Source organism: Sardina pilchardus, chromosome 15 (assembly GCF_963854185.1).
Source record: "Sardina pilchardus chromosome 15, fSarPil1.1, whole genome shotgun sequence".
In the NCBI taxonomy this organism is placed as follows: domain Eukaryota; kingdom Metazoa; phylum Chordata; class Actinopteri; order Clupeiformes; family Clupeidae; genus Sardina; species Sardina pilchardus.
The window spans coordinates 25,330,892-25,351,340 of record NC_085008.1 but is presented as its reverse complement, the minus strand read 5'-3'; the positions used below and the strand labels follow the sequence as shown (position 1 = coordinate 25,351,340).

At 41.6% G+C, this 20,449-nt stretch overlaps 3 protein-coding genes and 1 non-coding gene across 4 annotated transcripts; 3 read left to right on the top strand and 1 right to left on the bottom strand.

Moving 5' to 3' along the window:
- Nucleotides 1–943: 943 nt before the first annotated feature.
- On the top strand, nucleotides 944–8,473 carry rpf1 (ribosome production factor 1 homolog). Its single transcript, XM_062556849.1, has 9 exons — nucleotides 944–1,263; nucleotides 1,458–1,514; nucleotides 1,865–1,945; nucleotides 2,040–2,135; nucleotides 2,473–2,626; nucleotides 3,343–3,425; nucleotides 5,144–5,325; nucleotides 7,904–8,030; nucleotides 8,177–8,473. Exons 1-9 carry the CDS (start codon nucleotides 1,027–1,029, stop codon nucleotides 8,216–8,218), a joined length of 1,059 nt encoding a protein of 352 aa, XP_062412833.1. The 5' UTR covers nucleotides 944–1,026; the 3' UTR covers nucleotides 8,219–8,473.
- Nucleotides 8,474–9,444: 971 nt separating this feature from the next.
- Nucleotides 9,445–12,786, top strand: spata1 (spermatogenesis associated 1). The gene is made up of 9 exons (XM_062555319.1): nucleotides 9,445–9,477; nucleotides 9,598–9,704; nucleotides 9,790–9,907; nucleotides 10,000–10,053; nucleotides 10,154–10,315; nucleotides 11,450–11,741; nucleotides 11,999–12,177; nucleotides 12,271–12,369; nucleotides 12,459–12,786. The coding sequence occupies exons 1-9, from the start codon at nucleotides 9,445–9,447 to the stop codon at nucleotides 12,606–12,608; spliced, it is 1,194 nt and encodes a 397-aa protein (XP_062411303.1). The 3' UTR covers nucleotides 12,609–12,786.
- Nucleotides 12,787–12,879: 93 nt separating this feature from the next.
- Nucleotides 12,880–15,775, bottom strand: ctbs (chitobiase, di-N-acetyl-). Its single transcript, XM_062556645.1, has 7 exons — nucleotides 15,561–15,775; nucleotides 15,327–15,465; nucleotides 14,892–15,100; nucleotides 14,606–14,777; nucleotides 14,428–14,525; nucleotides 13,999–14,160; nucleotides 12,880–13,382 (listed from the first exon to the last, which is right to left on the bottom strand). The coding sequence occupies exons 1-7, from the start codon at nucleotides 15,693–15,695 to the stop codon at nucleotides 13,146–13,148; spliced, it is 1,152 nt and encodes a 383-aa protein (XP_062412629.1). The 5' UTR covers nucleotides 15,696–15,775; the 3' UTR covers nucleotides 12,880–13,145.
- Nucleotides 15,776–15,862: 87 nt separating this feature from the next.
- Nucleotides 15,863–15,973, top strand: trnal-caa (transfer RNA leucine (anticodon CAA)). Its single transcript has 2 exons — nucleotides 15,863–15,900; nucleotides 15,928–15,973. It is a non-coding gene; the product is annotated as a tRNA-Leu (tRNA).
- Nucleotides 15,974–20,449: the final 4,476 nt, after the last annotated feature.

The following is a 20,449-nucleotide window of genomic DNA, read 5'->3' as shown; positions in this document are numbered from 1 at the left end:
ATGTAAAATTATGATTTTTACATCATTGAAAGCAGCAAGTCCAACATTGCAATCCATATTTCTCATCTCAAGACAAACTGATGGATGCGAATCAGTGAAGTGTCCCTTTAACGTTTGCATATAGGCTTATACACACACATTACTCAGCGCTCTGAATCTAGAGGCTACCATCACAGGCCAAGTGACCTGGATATTCCTTTTTTTGTTAGGCCTAGTTGAAATTATAGTTTAGTTAGGTACAGGTAGGCCTATACCTGTTCTCTGCCCTGGCCCTCACTGAGGAGGTCATTTGAGTTAACATTTGAAACATTTGACAGGTCTCTGTCTGATTTGATTTAGGCCTACCATTCACCATGACAGGTTTTAGCATTCTCTGTTTAAAAAAAAATATATATTTTTTCCAAGTCTTGTAGGCCCTATGGCATTGAGCATAGCTCTAGCTGACAAACCTTCTGAACTTCAGTCATGAAAAAAGGGCAGTGTGAACGGGCGAGAGGCATGTGTGAACACAATGTCGGAATTAATCTTGGAAAATCTTTTCAACAAACTCTTTATGGGTACACTGCTTTAGATAAAAGCTTCTGCTAAAAAATTATGTGGGCTACCTCACCTGTCTCTCCATTATTAAAACATCAAAGTCCAACTGGACACTGTGGTGCCTGTGGTGCTTGCCACACTGAGAGTGCTCAGTCCATCCAATGGCTTCTCACTGCTTTCTCATATTCAGCGTATAACGTATTCTCTGTTTATGCAAGAGCAGTAAGTAGCATAATATAGGCTAAATCAGCTTTATAGACCAACAGCAAAGACATCTACCGCTATGCCTATAAGGACATCCATTGGAATGGAGGAGTTTGGTGTAGGACTACCTCCTCCCAAACGCAAGGCGGCAACATTCTTGCTGTGGCTCTATTGCGAACTTCCTCTATCACACGGAAGTCGTCAACCTAGCTCATGCATGCGCACACGTGAAACAGAGAGCACCAAAATACTCCCTTGGACAGCACAGATATCCCCGAAGAAAACATGGATTTTGAAGAGGAACCTGAACAGACAATTATTAAAAAGAAAAAAGATAAGGGGAAGAAATCAGCCAAAGCTAAAAAGTCTCAAGCACCAGTCGTGAAAAAGGATGAGAATGAGTCCTGTTCCGTCGACGCAGAGCCTGGAACGTCGTTTCCACCAACTTTCAGCGTGTCTGAAATAAAAAACAAACAGCGGAGACATGTTATGTTCATGAAGTTAAAGCAAGAGAAGAGAAAGGTATATTATGATGACAGTGTAATGTTGTCTTCGTTTGATATTCTTGGTAGAAGGAACCAGACCAGTGATGTTATTTTGCTCTGTGTAGTGTTCGATCTTGGCTGTTTGCGAATTTGTCGTGACAGTCGTATTTTAAAGCCATCCATGGAGAGAAACATGTGCCTGATTATGATTAAACTTTGTTTTACTTACAGCAAAGATTAGAGATACGGAAGAAGAGAAAGAAGGAGAGGGAAGCGCTTGGTGACAAGGTAAGTGAAATGCTGACACTGTAACGTAAACAGTTCTGAAGAATATGGTTTCATGTAAAAGATGAGAATCTTCCAAATAAACTGTCTACACACTTCAGTTCTTTATGCAAGTGTTAATAGGCAGGCTAGCTTTCTGTCAAAAAAAATCATTTGATATTCATAGCTCTACATGGATTTGGATTTCGTGATGTTCAATCTTAAAAGATTGAGCTTAATGGTGATAGCCAGACTACATGGTCACTGTGGAAATTCATGATTTTCTGTGATGTTTAGGCAAGTGGTTGATGTCCTTTTTGAGGTGTTAACGCAGGCTATCTGCACCCATTAATCTTATGGTTTTCATTTTGCAGGCACCACCAAAAGAGGTTCCAAAAACTATTGAAAATCAGAGAATATACGACGAAACAACAGTTGATCCCCAGGATGAAGAGGTAATGTGTTGTTTGTTGGACATCACAGGCATTAGAGCCGGAAAAGCAGTGACCAATATGTTAATCAAATGTGTGTTTTTTTTTTCTTGTTCAGGTTGCATTTGATGAAGGAACAGATGAGTTCTCTGCTTACTTCAACCGTCTCACAAACCCCAAGGTTTTAATCACCACATCAGATAGACCAAAAACAGTAAGCTTTTCCCATTCACAATGGCAATTGACATTGATTATTCAGGCATGTTTTTTTTGTTATTAAACTTCTACATAGTGTGTCATATGCTATATGTTGCTGAGTCAAATCTCATGTGTTTCATCATTTGCTTAGTGAAGCATTCATGATTGCCATCGTAATTTTGTTTCAATGATAAATTCCCATCAGCAGGATAATGACATTGCACTTATTGATATTACTCAATATTACTTCATGTGGTTTCTTGCTGTTTGATTGCATTTCTGTGTGCAAGTGTTCTAACTTAATCCCTTCCATGTCTTGAGTGTGTTCAGTAAATACTATGTTGTTTTTTCAGAGAACTATTAAGTTTTGCGATCAGCTGGCGACAGTCATACCAGACGCTCATGTGTACTACAGAAGAGGCCTCGCTCTAAAGAGGATTATTCCACAGTGTGTATCCAGGGGCTTTACGTATCTCTTGGTCGTTAATGAGGACAGGAAAGTGCCCAGTATCCTTTGATCTCTGGTTGTACTCACATGGCTTTACTAAACTGACTTGTTGAATGAGTCATTTACATCAAAGAATCACATTGGACATAGACCTAATATGACCAGCATTTTCCCTTGCAATAATTGATTTATTAATTGTCCACCGCATAAATCATTCATTTGTGACCCTGCACAGCAAAATCAGTTGCTTGTCGCACAATATTATTATCCACAATAAATAAACTTCGGGTTAAAATGTTGAAATTCACGTTTTCGCATAATTCAACATTATACAGTCTACAGTTTCATATCGTGACCTCATTTCATGGAAAAACATACGTTTTGACTGTTCAACCCGGTGAAGATTCAACACATTAGCAGTCATTCCCGTTGTCCACGCTGCTTAAAAAGTTGATTTCTCCCATTCTGGCATATTGTGACGGGAGAACCATGTCAACTTTGGATGTGGTTATCTTAGCAATAGTTTCTGTAATATATTCAATATACATATCGTTGGAAAGCTTAGTTTATGGACGTTCATGTGAGCACAATAACTGAATTTTGTAGATTTTACCAAAGCAACTGGTTTTGCTTTGCAGGGTCACATTTGTGTTGTGTATTACCGTGCTTTATGGACTTTCAGTAAGTCATTATCAATGAATTACTCTTAAGTAAGGAGATGATTTAACACCTTGTTGTGCAGTTTGCAGTTTCCCTTAACCCTCCCTTTCAAAAGATGGTATGGTTCTCTGTCATCTTCCTGATGGGCCAACTGCTCACTTCAAAATCAGCAACGTCAGGCTACGCAAAGAAATGAGAGTAAGTCAGAAATTCTGTGTTTTATTCTGTGAGATATTCAGAGTTTTATTCTTGCTATTCACTTAAATAGTTAGAGGTTTGTCTTGGTCATTTAATGTGTGTTGCCTCAGGCAAAGACAGGTTTTTACAGTCACAGGCCATATTACATATGTCATTCACAGAATCAAAGAATTTGCAGACACTCTTCCGGAATGCAGGAGTTGGCCAGGGCTTTTTTTTTTTTTTTAAATTTGAGAATTGATTACGTGTAATGGTGTAAAATACTGAACTGGTTAATTCATATTCGAACTAGAAAAGCACTCAGAGAGCGCAGACCTCCGCCTGTACCGTTCTTCCTAGGTTGTCATACATTTGAACCTAAACTATACCGATCGCCACCACGTGGCCATACCATGCCATTACACCACTAAGCGAAACACGTAAACGGCTCCGGAATCCCGAGAGTGTTACGGATCACTCCCAAAATGTAATCGTTTCTTCCTTGGGTCCTGTCTGACCTTCCCTGAATTTTTACAGCGAAATTCATCCATCACTTGTTGAGTTATCTTGCTAACAGACAGACAAACAAACAAACAGACAGACAAACATACGGTCCCCGATGAAAACAATAATTCCAGGTAGTTGCCTAGACTGCAACACTATAAAATCAATGGATAAAACAGCGCATTTCCAGATTGCAAAAGACGCACCGGCCACCGCTGTGACCTCGTGCCAAATGTTTTTTTATTGGTTTATTACGTAGCCTAGCCTACAAGCAGGCGTTATGAAAAATTGAGTGTGAGGGATAATTTGTTAACTTCACGCAAAAAAGATCTTCTTGGAATGAGATGGCTAGCTGTAGTAGCGTTTAGTCCACTGTCTTTAGCCTAATTTAAAGATGCCTCTTTTTTTTTTTTTTTTTTTTTTTTTTTAACCGACTAGCGACAACTTTGGTCGGCTAACGTGGATACGGTCAACCATCGGTCAAACAGTCACCGGTTAACATCCCTAATTCCAGGCAGAGTTTTTTTAGCTTGTATATCAAATACAAATATCAGACCATTGAAACTGTAGCCGATCGTGTCCTTAATCCTTTAGGCCGATGGATCCAAATGTGATATGAGTGCTGTAGCCATTTGTGCCACAGTGGCCACAGCACTCCTACCACACTGTATGAAACCTGCTATTCATGGATTTCATCAGGTCCCTCTCCACAGGTGTATGAAATCAAGCACCTTGACTATCAGTGCTGACTGCATGGTGCTTGATTAATACCAGGGGGTCAGGATTTGACTGATTAGCTTTGCCGATTAGCAAGACACTTCCTCGTCGCCATTTTCCAGAAATACATCATGTCCGGTGCTGTTTTCCCAAAGTTTTCCTCATGCTGATTGGTGGCTGTTCCACTCTCAGCTCATGCACAAGCTTAGTGTGGGCACGAGCTCTCCTTCTGTACCTTATGTCAATCAGTAACCTGGCACTTAAGTTGGTTAAGTAAAACGGCACCGGAAACAAGCCCCTTGAAACGCCATGTTGAAGCCTGAAAAAATCGTTCAATTTTGGCAATTTTCACTAGCCTAGCATTCCCATTGAAATGAATGGGGGCGGGACTTGTTCACTTTCTCCAGTTCTTATAATACCTCCATGATTAATACACCTGTAGAAAGGGACCTGATGCAACCCATGAATATGAACAAACTTGCCTTGCTTAATGAACTTGATGTTTTTTCTTTCCTCAGAGGCGAGGTAAGGAGCCCACGGAACACTCCCCCGAGGTCATCCTGAACAACTTCACCACGCGCCTTGGCCACAGCATCGGGCGCCTGTTTGCCGCGCTCTACCCCCACGACCCACACTTCGTTGGGCGTCAGGTGGCCACCTTTCACAACCAACGAGATTTCATCTTCTTCCGGTTCCATCGGTAAGTGCCATGGATGGAAGCACTTGTCTTGTGCGCACAGACATACACACTGTATTGAACTTGACACCATGGAAGTTTTGCTCTCGGGGTCCCCCTACAGTTGGGAAACAGTGCTGTCTTCTACTAACCTGACTTTCGCCAGATCCTGTAGTTCGCTGTCTGCTTCACACAAGGATCTGGGACTTCTCGATAGGAGATGTATTTCTGAAGGCGGGTCCTTGTAAAACATCCTCGCATGTGATTCGATAAACCACTTGCCTGTTATCTTGAATGACGTGCTAGGCTTCTTCAAGCTCTTGCCAAACCCGGTCGGAAGAAGAGTAAAAACATCCTTGCCACCAATAAATGTCTTCAAAACTATTCTCTGTTAATCTTTTAAAGAATGAATACTCGATAGATTCGACAAAACGGTTGAAATAGCAGAATCAATGTCAGCACAAGACTCCTCGCTGCGTGCCGCCATTGTTATTTGAATCAAACACTCGCTTCGGCGCTCCTGATTGGTTGCTTATTTTTTGAGCACCGGCCCAGGGGTTTGGATTGCCCTCGCGTCCAGACCCTTGTGTGGAGCTCAGCGAAACGCCTCTGGTGGAGCATGGCGGAACTACAAGGGTCTGGCGAGAGTCAGGCTAGTCTTCTACTACTCTCGTAAAATCTGTCCCGTTACACCAGTGGGGTAAGAGGCAAGTTAGATACATCTAGGCCAGAGCGGTAGATAAAACAGAGTGGCGACACTCCCATAGACCTCCATAGGAAAAAATGGCAGCGCTTTTTCCAGGCTATTCCTCGTTATGGAACTATTTACAGCCAATCTCTTGGTCAGTAGTTAATGAGTTAATTGATTACACCTTCCAGCATCTAGACGTACATCCCACCCTCCTGCAATTCAGCCATTCAGTGCAGGTTTTTTGGAACATTTGATCGCGTCGCGGCGACATCAAAGCTTGTCGCAACTCTCTCTCTCTCTACGGCTCTGATCTAGACATGTCAGGCTGCACAATGTGATACATTTGTAAAACTAGGCTTTCAGCTCAGATCTGTGGGCGTTCTAGGTGTTGGGATGATGTTGGCCAATAGCGAAACGTGGAGATGCACATAATACACACTATTACTTCCGCATTTATGAGCGATAGCGTAATCTTGAGTGGTCATTTTTAGTGTCTAGGCTACTACATAAAAAACAACGGATTATACAGGCACACAATGTAGGTGCACCCATATTTTTCATTGCATCGCCTTTTTATCGCTCCCCTGTCATATAATGTGAATCATTTTTTAACAAGATGTAAAGCTTGTCTTTATTTGAAACACACACATTATGTAATTATGAATAATTACTCTATAATAGGCCTACATTCTATATACTGACATTTCTGATATTCATAACAGCAATCTTTATGCAGATTATGGCCTAGGCCTACTATTCATATTATAACTCCACCTCTTAAATTCAGCTCTGGTTGAAGCCTCAAAATATTGTAAACAAAGTAGCAGGCTAACTTTATCATGTGTTCACGATTGTGAATGTTTTATCTAGATTAAATGTGCATGTCGAGGGCGGGTGTCCATTGAACGCGCACGAGAGCGGGCCAAGGAGAATGAGTTTACTTCTACTGTTTGGAAAAGTTGCAAGCATAGTCTACAAAGGTTGCGGAAGAACTTTATGCTTCACCCGAGCAGCGTCATGTGCATCAGTGCGACCACGCATCCAGGGGTGGTATCGTTGGTTTTCATGGAGACAGACCCGGTGTGCATGGAAGGGAGGGGCTGTGTGTGTGTGTGTGTGTGTGTGTTAGTGTGTATGAGAGACAGATGCGTGATTGACAGAGAGGGAGAGCAGGGAAAGGAAATTCAGTTTAACGAATGCTGCGTGTTTTCAATAGCGTTTTCAATATGTGGCGGCCGGTGCTGAATCTGTGGCGCACCGCCACAAATTAGTCTATGTGTGGGAAACACTGCACTAATCGAGCTTCATAGGATACCGCACAGGGGATACATGTGCATTTGTTGATAAACCGAACTCCGCAGAACGAGTTCTCACATCTTGGGCAGACTGTCTGCATTGAGTGTCAGATGTCTTCATCCCAGGTTGGCCTACAGTGGCATACATTTCAGCATATCAAATGAATATAATTTCATGGGTTTTGTTTTTTTTTCTCAAACGCCAAAAGATTGTGTAGCTCACGTTTACAAGCTCTTGGCCCTAACTTGCTAGAAATGTCGGTTAGGCCAAATATCAATGTCAAATGTATTCTTTAATCAGTCTTTTCAAAGGCTAGGCCCCATTCACTTAACCTGGGTGAACCCAGACGAACCAAATTTGAGTTTGCTCTGCAGGTCTGGCTGAAAACCGTCCCATTTAAGCCAATTTCCGAATCACCGAAAACCCAGGATCCAATCATGACAGACGGCACTTTATCTTGCCATGGCATGGTGGGAATCTTTGGAGTCAGTTGTAGCCTAGGTCAGGGTTGCTATGCACCAGTTCAGGACAGAGGAGGTGCTAAGGATCTGATCAGCAGAATAGTTGTGAATATGAGTGTGATTGATGGATGATTGATTTCATTGGTCCACACAGGTACATCTTTAAGAATGAGAAGAAGGTGGGGATCCAAGAACTTGGACCACGCTTCACCCTCAAACTTCGCTCCCTTCAAAAGGGGACGTTTGACTCCAAATTTGGGGAATATGAATGGGTTCACAAGGTGAGTCTTCAGTCATTGTTAATCTGCTATCCAAGACTCAATTATATTAAACGTCACCTGAATTATAAGATAATTACAAGGTAACTTAGCCTATCACAGTTACCTGAAAATGTACCAATGACCTATCCCCTATATCTCTTCTACAGCGTCATGAGATGGACACCAGTCGGAGAAAATTCCACCTGTGAACAGTTTTTCAACGGTGTGCACAGCGGGACTCTCTCTCTCTCTCCTCCCCCCTTTCTCTCTCTCTCTCTCTCTCTCCCTCTCTCTCTCTCTCTATCACTCACACTCACACTCACACTCACACTCACACTCACACACACACACACACATATATATGTATGGATTCATAAATACTTGTTTTTGCATTTTTTGGTCATCCAAACTGCATATGTTGTTGTGAATCTTTGGCAATAAAATGTAAAGTTGTCCAAACATGATATGTTGCATTGTTGTAAATTGGAGGACAGACAAATGTTACCATGCACGCGTGTCTCACATCCTGCTGAAAAACATGTAGATAAGGTAGGAGATGTTGGGGGAAGAAAACAGAAGAAAAGTTGTTTGAGTCACATGTTATAATTAGCCCCAACCTGTGGGGTTAAATGTAAGCATTTTCATACTTATAGGCCATGGTCTTTAAAAAGTCATGGAAAGGTTTTGACATTTTGTCAGTGAAAATGGGTGGGAACACTTGCATGATATAGTAAAAATAAAAGAATCTTAAGTAGAAACTGCATACCCTGCTTAACTACCTCCAATTCCTATGGATGTTTATTAGCGCAATCTTGAGATGTGTCGTGTGTGTAACTTCACTTAGTCAATTTAAAATATCACTTTTTTCATTGGTATTAATTATGTTTTCATTATTTCTATTCTAACTATTGTGAAAATATTCACTTACTCTCTGCACATCTACTTCAACCCCAGTTTTCTTGGTTCCCTTCACTTTTGTCTTGTTGCCTGGCAAAACCAAGGGTTAATGCTGATACTGTTGGACAAAGCACCAGCTTGAAAGGGAGATTTTATTGCGTCTTTGTACTTGCTGCTCACTAGACATGTTATGGACTACCATATAAAGACCATAGTTACCGAAACGTTGGAGCAAAAGCAGCGGCGCATATTTCCCTCTACGTCTATTCCAACCTTCTAAATGGTCCTGTCCTCAATTTAATGTCGATTTCAGACTAGCATTTATAGTTGCTGTTCCCGTAACGATGAAGCTTAACATCTCAGTGTTTGTGTCATTACACTAGATTGTAACTTAGCAGTGCGGTCCACTCCCACGGAGGGATGCCAAGAGAACGCTCGAATCTAGGGAACACGATTGGAGAAGTCTTGCGTCAAAATAAACCAAGTCGCATGTTTGATAAATGGTAACGTACCCAAATACTTTCAACTGCTTAACATGATGAATCACAGAGGAAGACGCACAAGTTCCGAGGTATGTATTTGGTTTAATAGACTCAACATCCTTCATCAGTTTTTTAGATGTAAAATGTTCGTGTTTAAAATGGAAATTAAGGAAATTAATGCTTGTGCATTTATTTGTTATTCGGGGCAGTATTTGGAGTTGCACGTCTTCTGTGTGCCTCTTGAACTGTGGAATTCAAAATTAAACACAATTTCATCTGAGGTGATTGATAATTTCATATCTGCAGGACTTATAAGGTATGTTCAAAATTGTATTTTTTTAGAATGCAGTTACAAACATAATCTTGAATTTGTAAAGTAAAACTCCCTATTCTCGTCCCAGGGTTTATCCAGATATCACGCTGAGAGCGCTTAGGGATGAACTTGGGGTCCTACTCGGTGGAGACACCTTAATTGACAGATACTCCTTCCTAAAATGTGTCGGTAGAAGTCTGGCACTGGTAAGACTGATTTATCACTTAGAAGAAACTAATTATCTATTGTGGGGAGGTGGCATGTGTTTTACATGTTGAAATGTATATTTCCATGACAGGTCAAGCCCAAACAAGAAAGAGAACTCAAAGTAAAAGCTTTCTCACCTCCCTATGTAAGTTACAGTAACACCCTGTTTGGATAGCCTACATACTGGGTACATTTCACCAAATGAAATTCAGCATCTCTTCTGTTGGTCCATGATTTGTCCATAGGCCCCTCATCCAGAACTGTACCTGTTGCCCTCTTTTCTGGACTCTAGTGGCAGCACGCGGTCACACTCACACTCTTCAGAGATGCAGAGCTACAGCTCAAACCCACACAACAGCTTTCGCTCCGAGCCCTTAACATCAATAGCCACTGAACCAAAAGAGCCTGTCCGGTTCCCTGAGATAAAAAAGCTGTCCAATCAGCCGCCAACTCGTAGTCTGGATGAGGATGGTGGTGGTGGTGGTGGTGGTGGTGGTGATGATGATGATAGCTTAATTTCCAGCGAGGAGAAAGAGGAAGATGGCTCATCTTCTAATTCAGGCTGGGGAGAAGACCACAGCCAAAAGGAAAACATTTGTGAGCAGCTTCAAACCAAAAAAGGTATGAATAGTATGCTTGACATATAGGAATTGGCAGCAGTCCCAATGCTTATTTCAATTCAGTGCTTTAAATATTTAAGTGTTTGTAACACATGGAAGAATCAAGCTGAACAGAGTTGGTATTAGTATTGGGAGTATCAGTGATTTTGACCAGACAGCAAATCTAGTGGCACAAAAAAAATACTACATCTATTTTTGATGAAATAAGATGTAATCTGCCATATTTATTGGTGTTAGCTGAACATTTTCAATTTCTTAGAAAATTCCAACAAGTTATGTCCTGCAAGAATGGTCGGTTCGGTTCGGAAGAAATGTTCCACGAAGAGAATCCAAACCCGAGACTCAGGAGTGCCCGACTCTGTGGAGGATGTGGACTGCAGCGTATCTCTCAACCAAGACAGGTCTCCCTGACACGCCTAGATCCCATGATATACCCAGACTTATTACTGCCTAACATCTATATGGTATACATACTTTTATATATTGTTATCCTTACACAGACAACACAGAGACAACAAAAACAACAGAATCAAGTATACAAAAGAGGTCAGTTTGACATTCCTTTTTTTTTTACAATGAAACTGAGGTCGTCCATTATGTCACATTCCTTGTCCAAGAAGGGAGGGGGGTGACAGTGAGGTGTGTGTGTGTGTGTGTGTGTGTGTGTGTGCGCGGGGGGGTGGGGGCGTTCTACATGCTCAGAAAGTCCCAGACGGTTGTTAATGACTCATGCAGTTTCTTGTAAATGGGCCGTGAGCTTTTGTTTATGCCTGAGATGTCAAAGACAGCAGGCGGTCTGTTTTTTACTGGTGGACTGTGTGGCACAGGCCATAACACTGGGCATGTTGTACTTCTTTATGCAACGCTTCTTTGATGAGATGCTTTTTCAAAGGTCAAGACTCATTGTTTGTGTCTCTTAAGTGTTCTCCAACAGCAGCTTCCTCCTATATAACCACAGCAAGAAAACCTGTTGCTACCGTCTTCTCGACTAACAGTAAGACCAAACGCCGTTCGCATCCTTGCTCCGTGCTTATCGTGTACAATGCTGTTGTAGAGTCCAGTTCACACCTCCAACTGCTCTCCTCAGGGCAGGAGCTAATGGAGGAAGTCCGACTGGTAAGGGAGGAGAGAAAGCAGTTGGAACGGATTAGACAAGAGCTTCTGAGGAAGGGCAAAGACCTTCTGGCTCTCAACAGACACAGGAGGAACCAAGGTATCAACCGCAGCACATTGCATTTATATAGCGCTTCTCAGATATAGACGCTAATCAAACACTTTCAGATATTCCTACACTTCACCATGCCGGAGAGGCATACAGTATTTTCACAACTAGTGTGTATGCAGGTGAGCAGAGGTCACCATGTTATCAATGCATCTTATCAATGCCTATAGAAAAGGCCTTACAGGTGTCAATTTATCCTTGGACATGTCTGGTCCAACACATTCAGATGTAATCTGTATCTTTTTCAGCTCGTAATGGCTGGAAGAGGAGATATTTCGACACCAAGAAGGCTACAGCACCCCTGGAAGAAAGCCTGAAGAATGTCCGGCAGGAACTGGAGACTTTCTACAACAAACTCTTGCAACAGCTACAAGCCAGAGAAGGCAGAAATAAACACAGACGTCAGGGGAAAGTCTCCAGCATTAAAGTGAGCAGTCTCTTTGTGCTCTGTAACATAGATTATGGCCATATTAATGGGATAACGAGTTGAATGTCATTAATAAACTATAACCCTTTTCAGAATGATCTGATCATACAGATTATGACCGAGAGCTACGAAATAGATGATTTAAGAAGGAAGGTAGAAGACTGCAAAATGAGACTGGAAACCGAGCAGAAGGTTTGTCATATTCTCCTACTTTGTCTGTTGTTGAAACCAAAACTGAACTATTTTTTTTACAGCGAATCAATTTTCTACAAATATTTCAGCTCAGAGTACAAGCAGCCACAGAACTACGAACACTGAAAGCTGAGCTGGCTTCAAAGAAATCACAGCCTTCTGTCTACAAGTCACCTGTAGATGCTCGTGGCAGCGGAGAGCAGTATACCAAATCTTCTGCGCTGCAGAATCAAGCCTGATCTATAGGACATTGGACCATAGAGCATGAACACATTTCAGCACAAATATTTAAAGGCAGAAAACCAGAAAAAACATAGATTGTCAAACTGAGCCACAAACAATTCCAGCGAATCAACATATCATAGACTTGGAGAACTGATATTTCATTGGCAGTTATCAAGAATGACGGATTGCACCTTTGAGGACATTTTTTTAGTGAAGAATGTTATGTGTTTATTATGTTTATAAGTTGGTTTGGGATTTTATGGGGATAATTAAGAAGTTGAAGACTTTTGTAAGTGTCATTGTTTATTTCACATATTACAAAGAGGGACCAAAAAATTATAATAATAATTTTCTTATAAAAGAGTGAGATTTTTACAGAGTAATTTAACTCTGTGATATCTGTGCACATATTTAAAAGCAAATGTATTCTTATGCAAAACTGACTGAATAAAGCAGCCGCTAAGTCTGAGGGCATGGACGAGTACCCCTGAATGCCAGAGGAAGCTGCCTCTGCTGCCCTCTTGCTCCCGAGACAAAGCAGCGTGTTGACTCTAAGACATACTTTCCTCCTCCACGGTGACTTCCCTCAAGTCGGTTTCCCCGGTTGCTACCAGAGCATTCCACATGTCTGTGCTCTGTTGCTGGGCGACGGGGTTGTTGCTGTAGTCCAGAAGGTTTCCGTTCCACATGCCAACGCCTCTCAAGCCGAACTCCTTAACGTAGGCTGTCTTCCGGGCGATGCTCTCTGGGTCGTCGTACCACACCTGGTGGATCTGGCCGTCTGCAGCCTGAAAGAGACATTTTAGCTCTTTGACATGTCAACATCATATCATATTGTGTTCAAAATTCAAATATTGTAAATGTAGGCTTTGGACTGATTAAGATTTGGCTAAAACCTGGCTTTGTGGCTATTACAAGCCCTTTCTAATGAAGTCATCTTCAAAGCGAATAGTCATTTGATTGCGACCCCTTGTTCTCGACATTTACTGTGCACAGGAAGACACAGTGTTTACCTAACCATGATAAAGCACAATTTAAAAGTGAGCACAAAAATGTCAGACTGGCCAGGTGGTTGTGTATTGTAACTACATTGTGTTGACTGACAACACAGTTGTCAGTACATTGTGTTGATGCACAACTCAGTCCAGCACCTGAATTCGAACCCACCCCAACAACTCGGATAGGGAAGCAGGCATGATAGTAAGAAAGCTACAAACCCATGGGTGCTAAAGTCTCTCACTAGCATGTCTCTCAAGGCATCAGGAGAGAGGTTTACTGAACAAATACATACGACACAGTTAATGTACGGTACATGCTAGCTACCGTTACACTTGCACAGAATATAGTCAAAGATCCTTAAATACTCCACTTTAACCCTCTCTGATATAGTTAAGTTTACTTTACTTTGTAGTTGTAGTAAGGTGCTGCCTGTTCCACGTCCCACATCCTGCCAGACATGGAACCGTTAATCTGCTTCATCATGAAGCTGTAGGGAATCTGACGCCCAGCCGCATCGCTGCACGGGGCCCCATGGAACGGAACCTTCTGGATTTCACACACTCCAACCTACAATGCAAACGCACTGGTCAGCCTTTTAGAATGATAATGTTACTTCCTGTAGAATGAGAATTTTTTTTTTTTTTTTGGATCTAAAATGAATTCAGTGATTGTACATAACATTTGACCAAAAAGAAAATTCTATATAATCTGTCACATAAACAAAATATTTGCTTAACTGATGCCAGCAGTGCTGTAAACATTCATTAGGCATGTGTTGATGAACTGTGCAGAACTAACGGATATCAGCATTGCAGAAACCTGGCATAAATGTACCTCTGAGAAGGTTAGACAGGGGTAATCATACCCATACCAAGGCACCCCCATTACGAGTTTCCTTGGATCAATCTTCATCTCTAGATACTGCTTATATGCTGAAAGAGAAACGGAAACTTAGGCAATGTCGGCTTGGCCTGTAAACCTCCTTTGTCCGCTTCACCCCAGAGTCCCTCACCTATCAGTGTCTGGATGAGGGGTGCGTTAGCCAAGGCCATGCAATCTCCCCATACCTGACTCTGCTCGTCATACGACATCACAAAGAGCAGATCACAGGAATCAGCAATGGCAGAGTAGTCATAGCAACGTTTGTCTATACATTTGGGAGACCACGCCACATCAAAAGATACCTGTGAATCAAAATGCAAAATGCAAAATGAGTTGAAATTTAGTTGATTAGGTTAGAAAATACAAAACTGCTTCAGAGATAAATACTCAAATATTGATAAATCTATCGTCTTCACCTGGGAACCAGGAATCTCTTTGTGAAAAGCCTCTGTGGTCTCTTTGACTAATGCCGTCAAAGCAAAATACTCTGGAGAGTTCTCCTCTATAGCCTGCTCTATGTCAATATTGATGCCATCCATGAACTGTCTCTTTGCCAAGCTGACTTTATCCTTGATCCAGATAGTCCTGTTGGTGTGATCTACCATTGCTGAGATTGACACATCCCCTGAATGCAACATCACCAAAATAACACAAAAATAAAGTCTGTTAACTTTAAGCTAGTGTTATTATTATAATACACTGCACAATCTAAAATCAAATAATTCTAATTAATCGAATTATTGTTCAAAAACATGCCACCTGTTGGACATATTGTTCTTCAATTGCCCGATCTATCCACTAGATGGGGCCATTGACCGTCGAAACACACACACATTTTTCTACTAACCCACCTTTCAGAACAAGTCGGGCTCCTTTGGAATGGGCAAAACACATAAGTTCCGCATCATACTGTCCAAAGGCAGCGATGGTCGTCACTTTGGTCCAGTCGTAAGACTTCCATGCCTTTCCACCGACATCAAACACAAACACCTGTCAAAAAGCAAGCGGCATTCTTTATTATCCCTGAAATGCATTTATCCGACAAAAGCGAAAGTGCCAGTTTTAGCGTTAGGCTACTAGGCTACCTCAAATTCCGTCTCGTTTTGAATTTGTTTACAGAGTTCCTGTTGCATGCAAGGACAGTCATCAACCCCGACAGCACTGGAGAACAGCGCGTTGAGAACTGTGAACAATATGCCAGCTCGTAAAGAGACCTCCATTGAGCCACTTTAGCCTACCGACACCGGATTGTTAAAGCCATATTGCCACAAATAAGAGGAAGAGAGTCATGTGAGCTCAGCTGAGAACTGTTATGATGGCCGCTTTTTGTCAAAATAAGAGACCCAGTGGTTCTATAAATACGGAAATGAATTCTTCTTGCGCATGTGTCAGGATGGCCGAGCGGTCTAAGGCGCCAGACTCAAGGTGATAAGCCTTCCATACAAATGGGTATTCTGGTCTCCGAATGGAGGCGCGGGTTCGAATCCCGCTTCTGACATACGTTTTGTTACCAGCGAATAAGATAGACTCATTAAATTAAAAAATAAATCTGCACCAAACATGGCTGTCAGCAATGACCGTCGAATTTAGGCTAGGCCAACATAGCAGCATTAGGTGTCAGAGTCAAGATTTCCTCAGGAAGGGACTTTGAAGAAATTGGGACTTTTAAGAAATAGCCTAGGGTACTTATAAAGACTAGCTGCCCACCTTGAGCTATGGTTTGTGTGTTTATGGGTTTTGTATGTGAAAGCTCATTCCTTCTTTGTGGATATTTTTCATTGGTAGCTAGGCCTGTTGTTATTATAGGCCTACTTACTATAGCCTAATATTATTGTGCTTAATGCAGGTTTTCAACTTAAAGGGATAATCCGGAGTGAAATGCACTTTAGATCAATTTTTCGGACTATTGGGAGTACATACGTTGAGTTGACACCAAAATCATGTCATTCGGATGTATTTTGAGAAAGTTCGCGCTCACCGTTTTTAGCCAAAACTCGTTAGCCTGGAAGTGACCGGGGCGTGTCCTTTCGCCGCTACAAAACGCTATTTTTATACCTCTTCTACTGTCCCAAACAACACTACACTTACGTGGTAGTGAGTAGAGGTTCCCTAAAGCCAAACCGAAGTATCCGCACGTCTTTATGTGGTCGGATAGAGAGTCCAGAATGAATTTAATCGAGTCCGTACCTTTCCGGAAATGTTAGTAAAGTGTTGTGAAAACGTTGCTAGCTGCAACAGCGACATTTCCGGAAAGGTACTGACTCGATTAAATTCATTCTGGACTCTCTATCCGACCACATAAAGACGTGGGGATACTTCGGTTTGGCTTTAGGGACCCTCTACTCACTACCACGTAAGTGTAGTGTTGTTTGGAACAGTAGAAGAGGTATAAAAATAGCGTTTTGTAGCGGCGAAATGACATGCCCGAGTCACCTCCAGGCTAACAAGTTTAGGCTAAAAACGGTGAGCTCGAACTTTCTCAAAATACATCCGAATGACATGATTTTGGTGTCAACTCAACGTATGTACTCCCAATAGTCCGAAAAATTGATCTAAAGTGCATTTCACTCCGGATTATCCCTTTAATTTTAATCTAATGTACTGTTACTCTCGTTTGGACATTGGATTTGGCCCTGCAGCTCAGGCTGGAAACCTGCAAGTTGTAAGGAAAGAGATATAGCCTATCTCAGACTGACCAATAATAATAATAAAATAAACGGAGTGATTATTTGCACCCGGGTGTAAATAGTGGAATGGAGGCATTTTCTTATTTGCACCCAAACCGGAAATGCGTGCTATCCAACATAGCGGGCCATCTTGGCAGGAGATGGCCTACCTAAATCTAACAAGTTAGGATTATTAAAACTATATTTGAGATGGGAAAGTGGTGCTAAATTTCCACAAACTTTATTCAGTGAACGGGTAAAGCCGTCCGTTTGCAAGCACAATCAAGAAACACGATCTTTTTGTTTTGTTTACCGTTACCTAGCAACCCCAACAAGTGAGTCAATAATTAGTATTCTCCCCTTTTTCCCGACGGGGCGCAGTACAGCGGTAAAGTGACTGAATTACCATGCTCGAGGTGCTGGGTTCGAACTTCAGATAATTTTTTTTTTTTTTGCCTGCCAAAGTACGCACCATGACTTATTTTTTCTTAGATGACGTTACCTCGCGGCAAATAAGAGTTTGTGCTTTTTGAACCTGTCAAAGATTTACTGGTTTTATTTCAGTTATGAGTAGAGTTAAGTAGAAGTAGGCTTCAGTAGTTGTTAGAATGGTTGTGTTTTGACTTTGAGCCCCCAACGCTGCCTGGAAGGCGCTTAGGCGTGGGTTAAGGTTAAGGTTAGGGTTAAGGTTAGGTTAAGGTTAGGGTTAAGGTTAAGGTTAAGGTTAGGTTAAGGTTAGGTTAAGGTTAGGTTAAGGTTAGGGTTAAGGTTAGGAGTAGGATTAAGTGTTTTTAAGTCAACAGTGGCAGCGCTGCCTGGAAGACAACTCAGAAAACAACTCTTTAAAGTAGCTTGTCTTTGATGAAGCTACCACATTACGCTAATATTTGTATAATCACTTCCAAGTAACCCAGACATGGCAAAACAGCTAAAAACTGTTCAAAACTATTAGGCCTAGCCTACTGTAGAGCTGGTAAATACACAGGCCTATTGACAGAGAACATGGATGTTAGACATCGGGTGTAAATAGTATTGTTGATTATTACACTATTTACACCCGGGTGTAAATAGTAATGTTGATTATTACACTATTTACACCCGGGTGTAAATAGTAATGTTGATTATTTGCACCCGGGTGTAAATAGTAATGTTCATTATTTACACCCGGGTGCAAATAGTCTCTGCCTAAAATAAAACATGCCAACAAAGGAACAGTGGACAAGACTTTGAAAAAAGTGTTGGACAGACAAATCCAAGGTGTTTGGATACAAAGAAAACATCTGTTAGACACAGACAAAATGCTGAGGCATCGGTCAAGCATGGTCAAGTCAATGTGAGGTTGTCTGAAGATGCTTTGGTCATCAGTTCCTATCAGTTGGGCAGTGTGTGGTGGTTGGAGCTGGGCAAGCATGCAGTAGCCTGAAAGTAGAAAGTTCAATTCCCTGCTTCCCCCATTGTGCCATTGCGCATTACTTAACCCCAAGACTGTGATTACTATAAATGGAGGTTTAAAGAATACATAAAGAATTATTATTTCTATTAAAAATCCATAAATAATTATATCTCACACTTCGCTAATGACCTTATTTCCTATTCATTTGGATATATCCATACTTATCCATATCCAGAATGCTTTTCATGCTTGATCCTGTAGCTCTATAGGATAGGTAGATAGATTATTAATCCATAATTCCAGTATTTTATACAACCGTAACGCAACAAACACACACACACACATATCTCACATACATAGCAATTGTGCAAATTTAAAGAGCATGTGAGGTGATTACAAAGGTCTGGTGTGGACGGACCATATGATGCATTGACCCCGATGGTGGAGTGTGTGCAATGGGAAAGTGCTTAAATTAACAGCAAGGATTGAACGGTGCAATAACTTTGCTTACCAGATATTATATGACAAGACCAGAAAGTAAACATATAGAATTGTTTAACAAGACAACAAATACACGTTAAGAACGAAATACAACAGAGAATAAGTTATAAAATGCAGATGTTATGGCCACAGTCCAGATTAGGAGGACTAACATGGCCTGCAAAACAGTCAGGACAGCAGGTGGGGCCTCTCTCTCTGATGGTAGGCTCATGCTGAAAAGTCCCTTTCTCCCCTCCCCTGTATGGCATTGAAAAGTTGGATGGCCCTGCATGGGGCCAACGGGCCTCCTCAACTTGTCTGTTGAGCAAAATATGTAGGCTATGTGAGATGTGTGTGTGTTGTGTTATGTTTTTTTTACATTTATTTGTTTATCCCAGTACATAATTTCTTGGTGCCCTATTGACATCTGTTTGTCTGCTGAATGTTTATTGTGTGTGTGTGTTTGTGTGTGTGTGTGTGTGCATGCACATGTTCTGTTTGTCCCTCACAGGAGCCCATATGCCTGTATTGTGATATTAGGATTCTCAGTCAGTGGAGCTGCAGGTCTGATATGTGCTTCTCTGGCGTAGGTCAGTACTCGTCAAGAAGATTATCCTCACAGCACTTGGAGTAGGTATATGATGGCATCCTCCATGCAGACCTTCTCGTATGCAAACTAGAGCTGGTCAAGTGAGTGTTCTTGTGGGAATTACAATGTCCGTATAGAAATTTAGGCAGTCAGTCAGTCAGTCAGCTGCTCTGGAGAGTAGGAGAGTACTCTATCAGCTACTCTGGAGTAGGTCTCCATGTACAAGCTACCAGTAGCCCCCTATCTGTTTCTGAGTAGCTGTCCAAAAGGTAAAAAGAAAATGTCCATTAATCTGATCTAAGACACGTCACTTGGTAAACTTGATACAATTTCAATCAAATCAAATTCAGTCTGCAAACAGACAAGGTAAAGGAGTGAGAGGACTCTTAAAACACATGAAAATTCTTCAGCTGTTTTGGGTGGAGATAAGCTCTATGCTACTACTAATATAAAAACTTCTCGGCCATGTTCATTTTGTCCAAGTAGCTCCCAGAAGAAAAAAGATTGGGGACCCCTGCTCTAGAGGATCTTTGTTTACGGTCAGGCCACCCTAGTCCCATCAGGTGCTTGGCAGGACAGTCACAACTTTGTCAGTGAATGATAAGGTTGGACAGTATGTTTCTACCTCCAATCCAACTGCAAATTTATCTCACTGTGGGAGAATGTTAGAGAGAGAGAGAGAGAGAGAGAGAGAGAGAGAGAGAGAGAGAGAGAGAGAGAGAGAGAGAGAGAGAGAGAGAGAAAGAAAGAGAGAGAGAGAGAGAGATAAAGACATGCCAGAAATCTGCAATAATGGAGAACAAATTTAGAAAAAAGAAATGATGATGCATAGATGTTGTTATGCTA

Excerpts from the sequence above, each read along its gene's own strand:
- rpf1 (XM_062556849.1), top strand. The coding sequence starts at position 1,027 with ATGGATTTTGAAGAGGAACCTGAACAGACAATTATTAAAAAGAAAAAA. Across the intron at positions 1,515-1,864 it reads GGGAAGCGCTTGGTGACAAG|GCACCACCAAAAGAGGTTCC; the intron begins GTAAGTGAAATG and ends TTCATTTTGCAG. Across the intron at positions 2,627-3,342 it reads TGAGGACAGGAAAGTGCCCA|ATGGTATGGTTCTCTGTCAT; the intron begins GTATCCTTTGAT and ends CCCTTTCAAAAG.
- spata1 (XM_062555319.1), top strand. The coding sequence starts at position 9,445 with ATGAATCACAGAGGAAGACGCACAAGTTCCGAG. Across the intron at positions 9,478-9,597 it reads GAAGACGCACAAGTTCCGAG|TATTTGGAGTTGCACGTCTT; the intron begins GTATGTATTTGG and ends TATTCGGGGCAG. Across the intron at positions 9,705-9,789 it reads ATATCTGCAGGACTTATAAG|GGTTTATCCAGATATCACGC; the intron begins GTATGTTCAAAA and ends TTCTCGTCCCAG.
- ctbs (XM_062556645.1), bottom strand. The coding sequence starts at position 15,695 with ATGGAGGTCTCTTTACGAGCTGGCATATTGTTCACAGTTCTCAACGCG. Across the intron at positions 15,101-15,326 it reads AGCCCGACTTGTTCTGAAAG|GGGATGTGTCAATCTCAGCA; the intron begins GTGGGTTAGTAG and ends TGTTGCATTCAG. Across the intron at positions 14,526-14,605 it reads CCTCATCCAGACACTGATAG|CATATAAGCAGTATCTAGAG; the intron begins GTGAGGGACTCT and ends TTTCTCTTTCAG.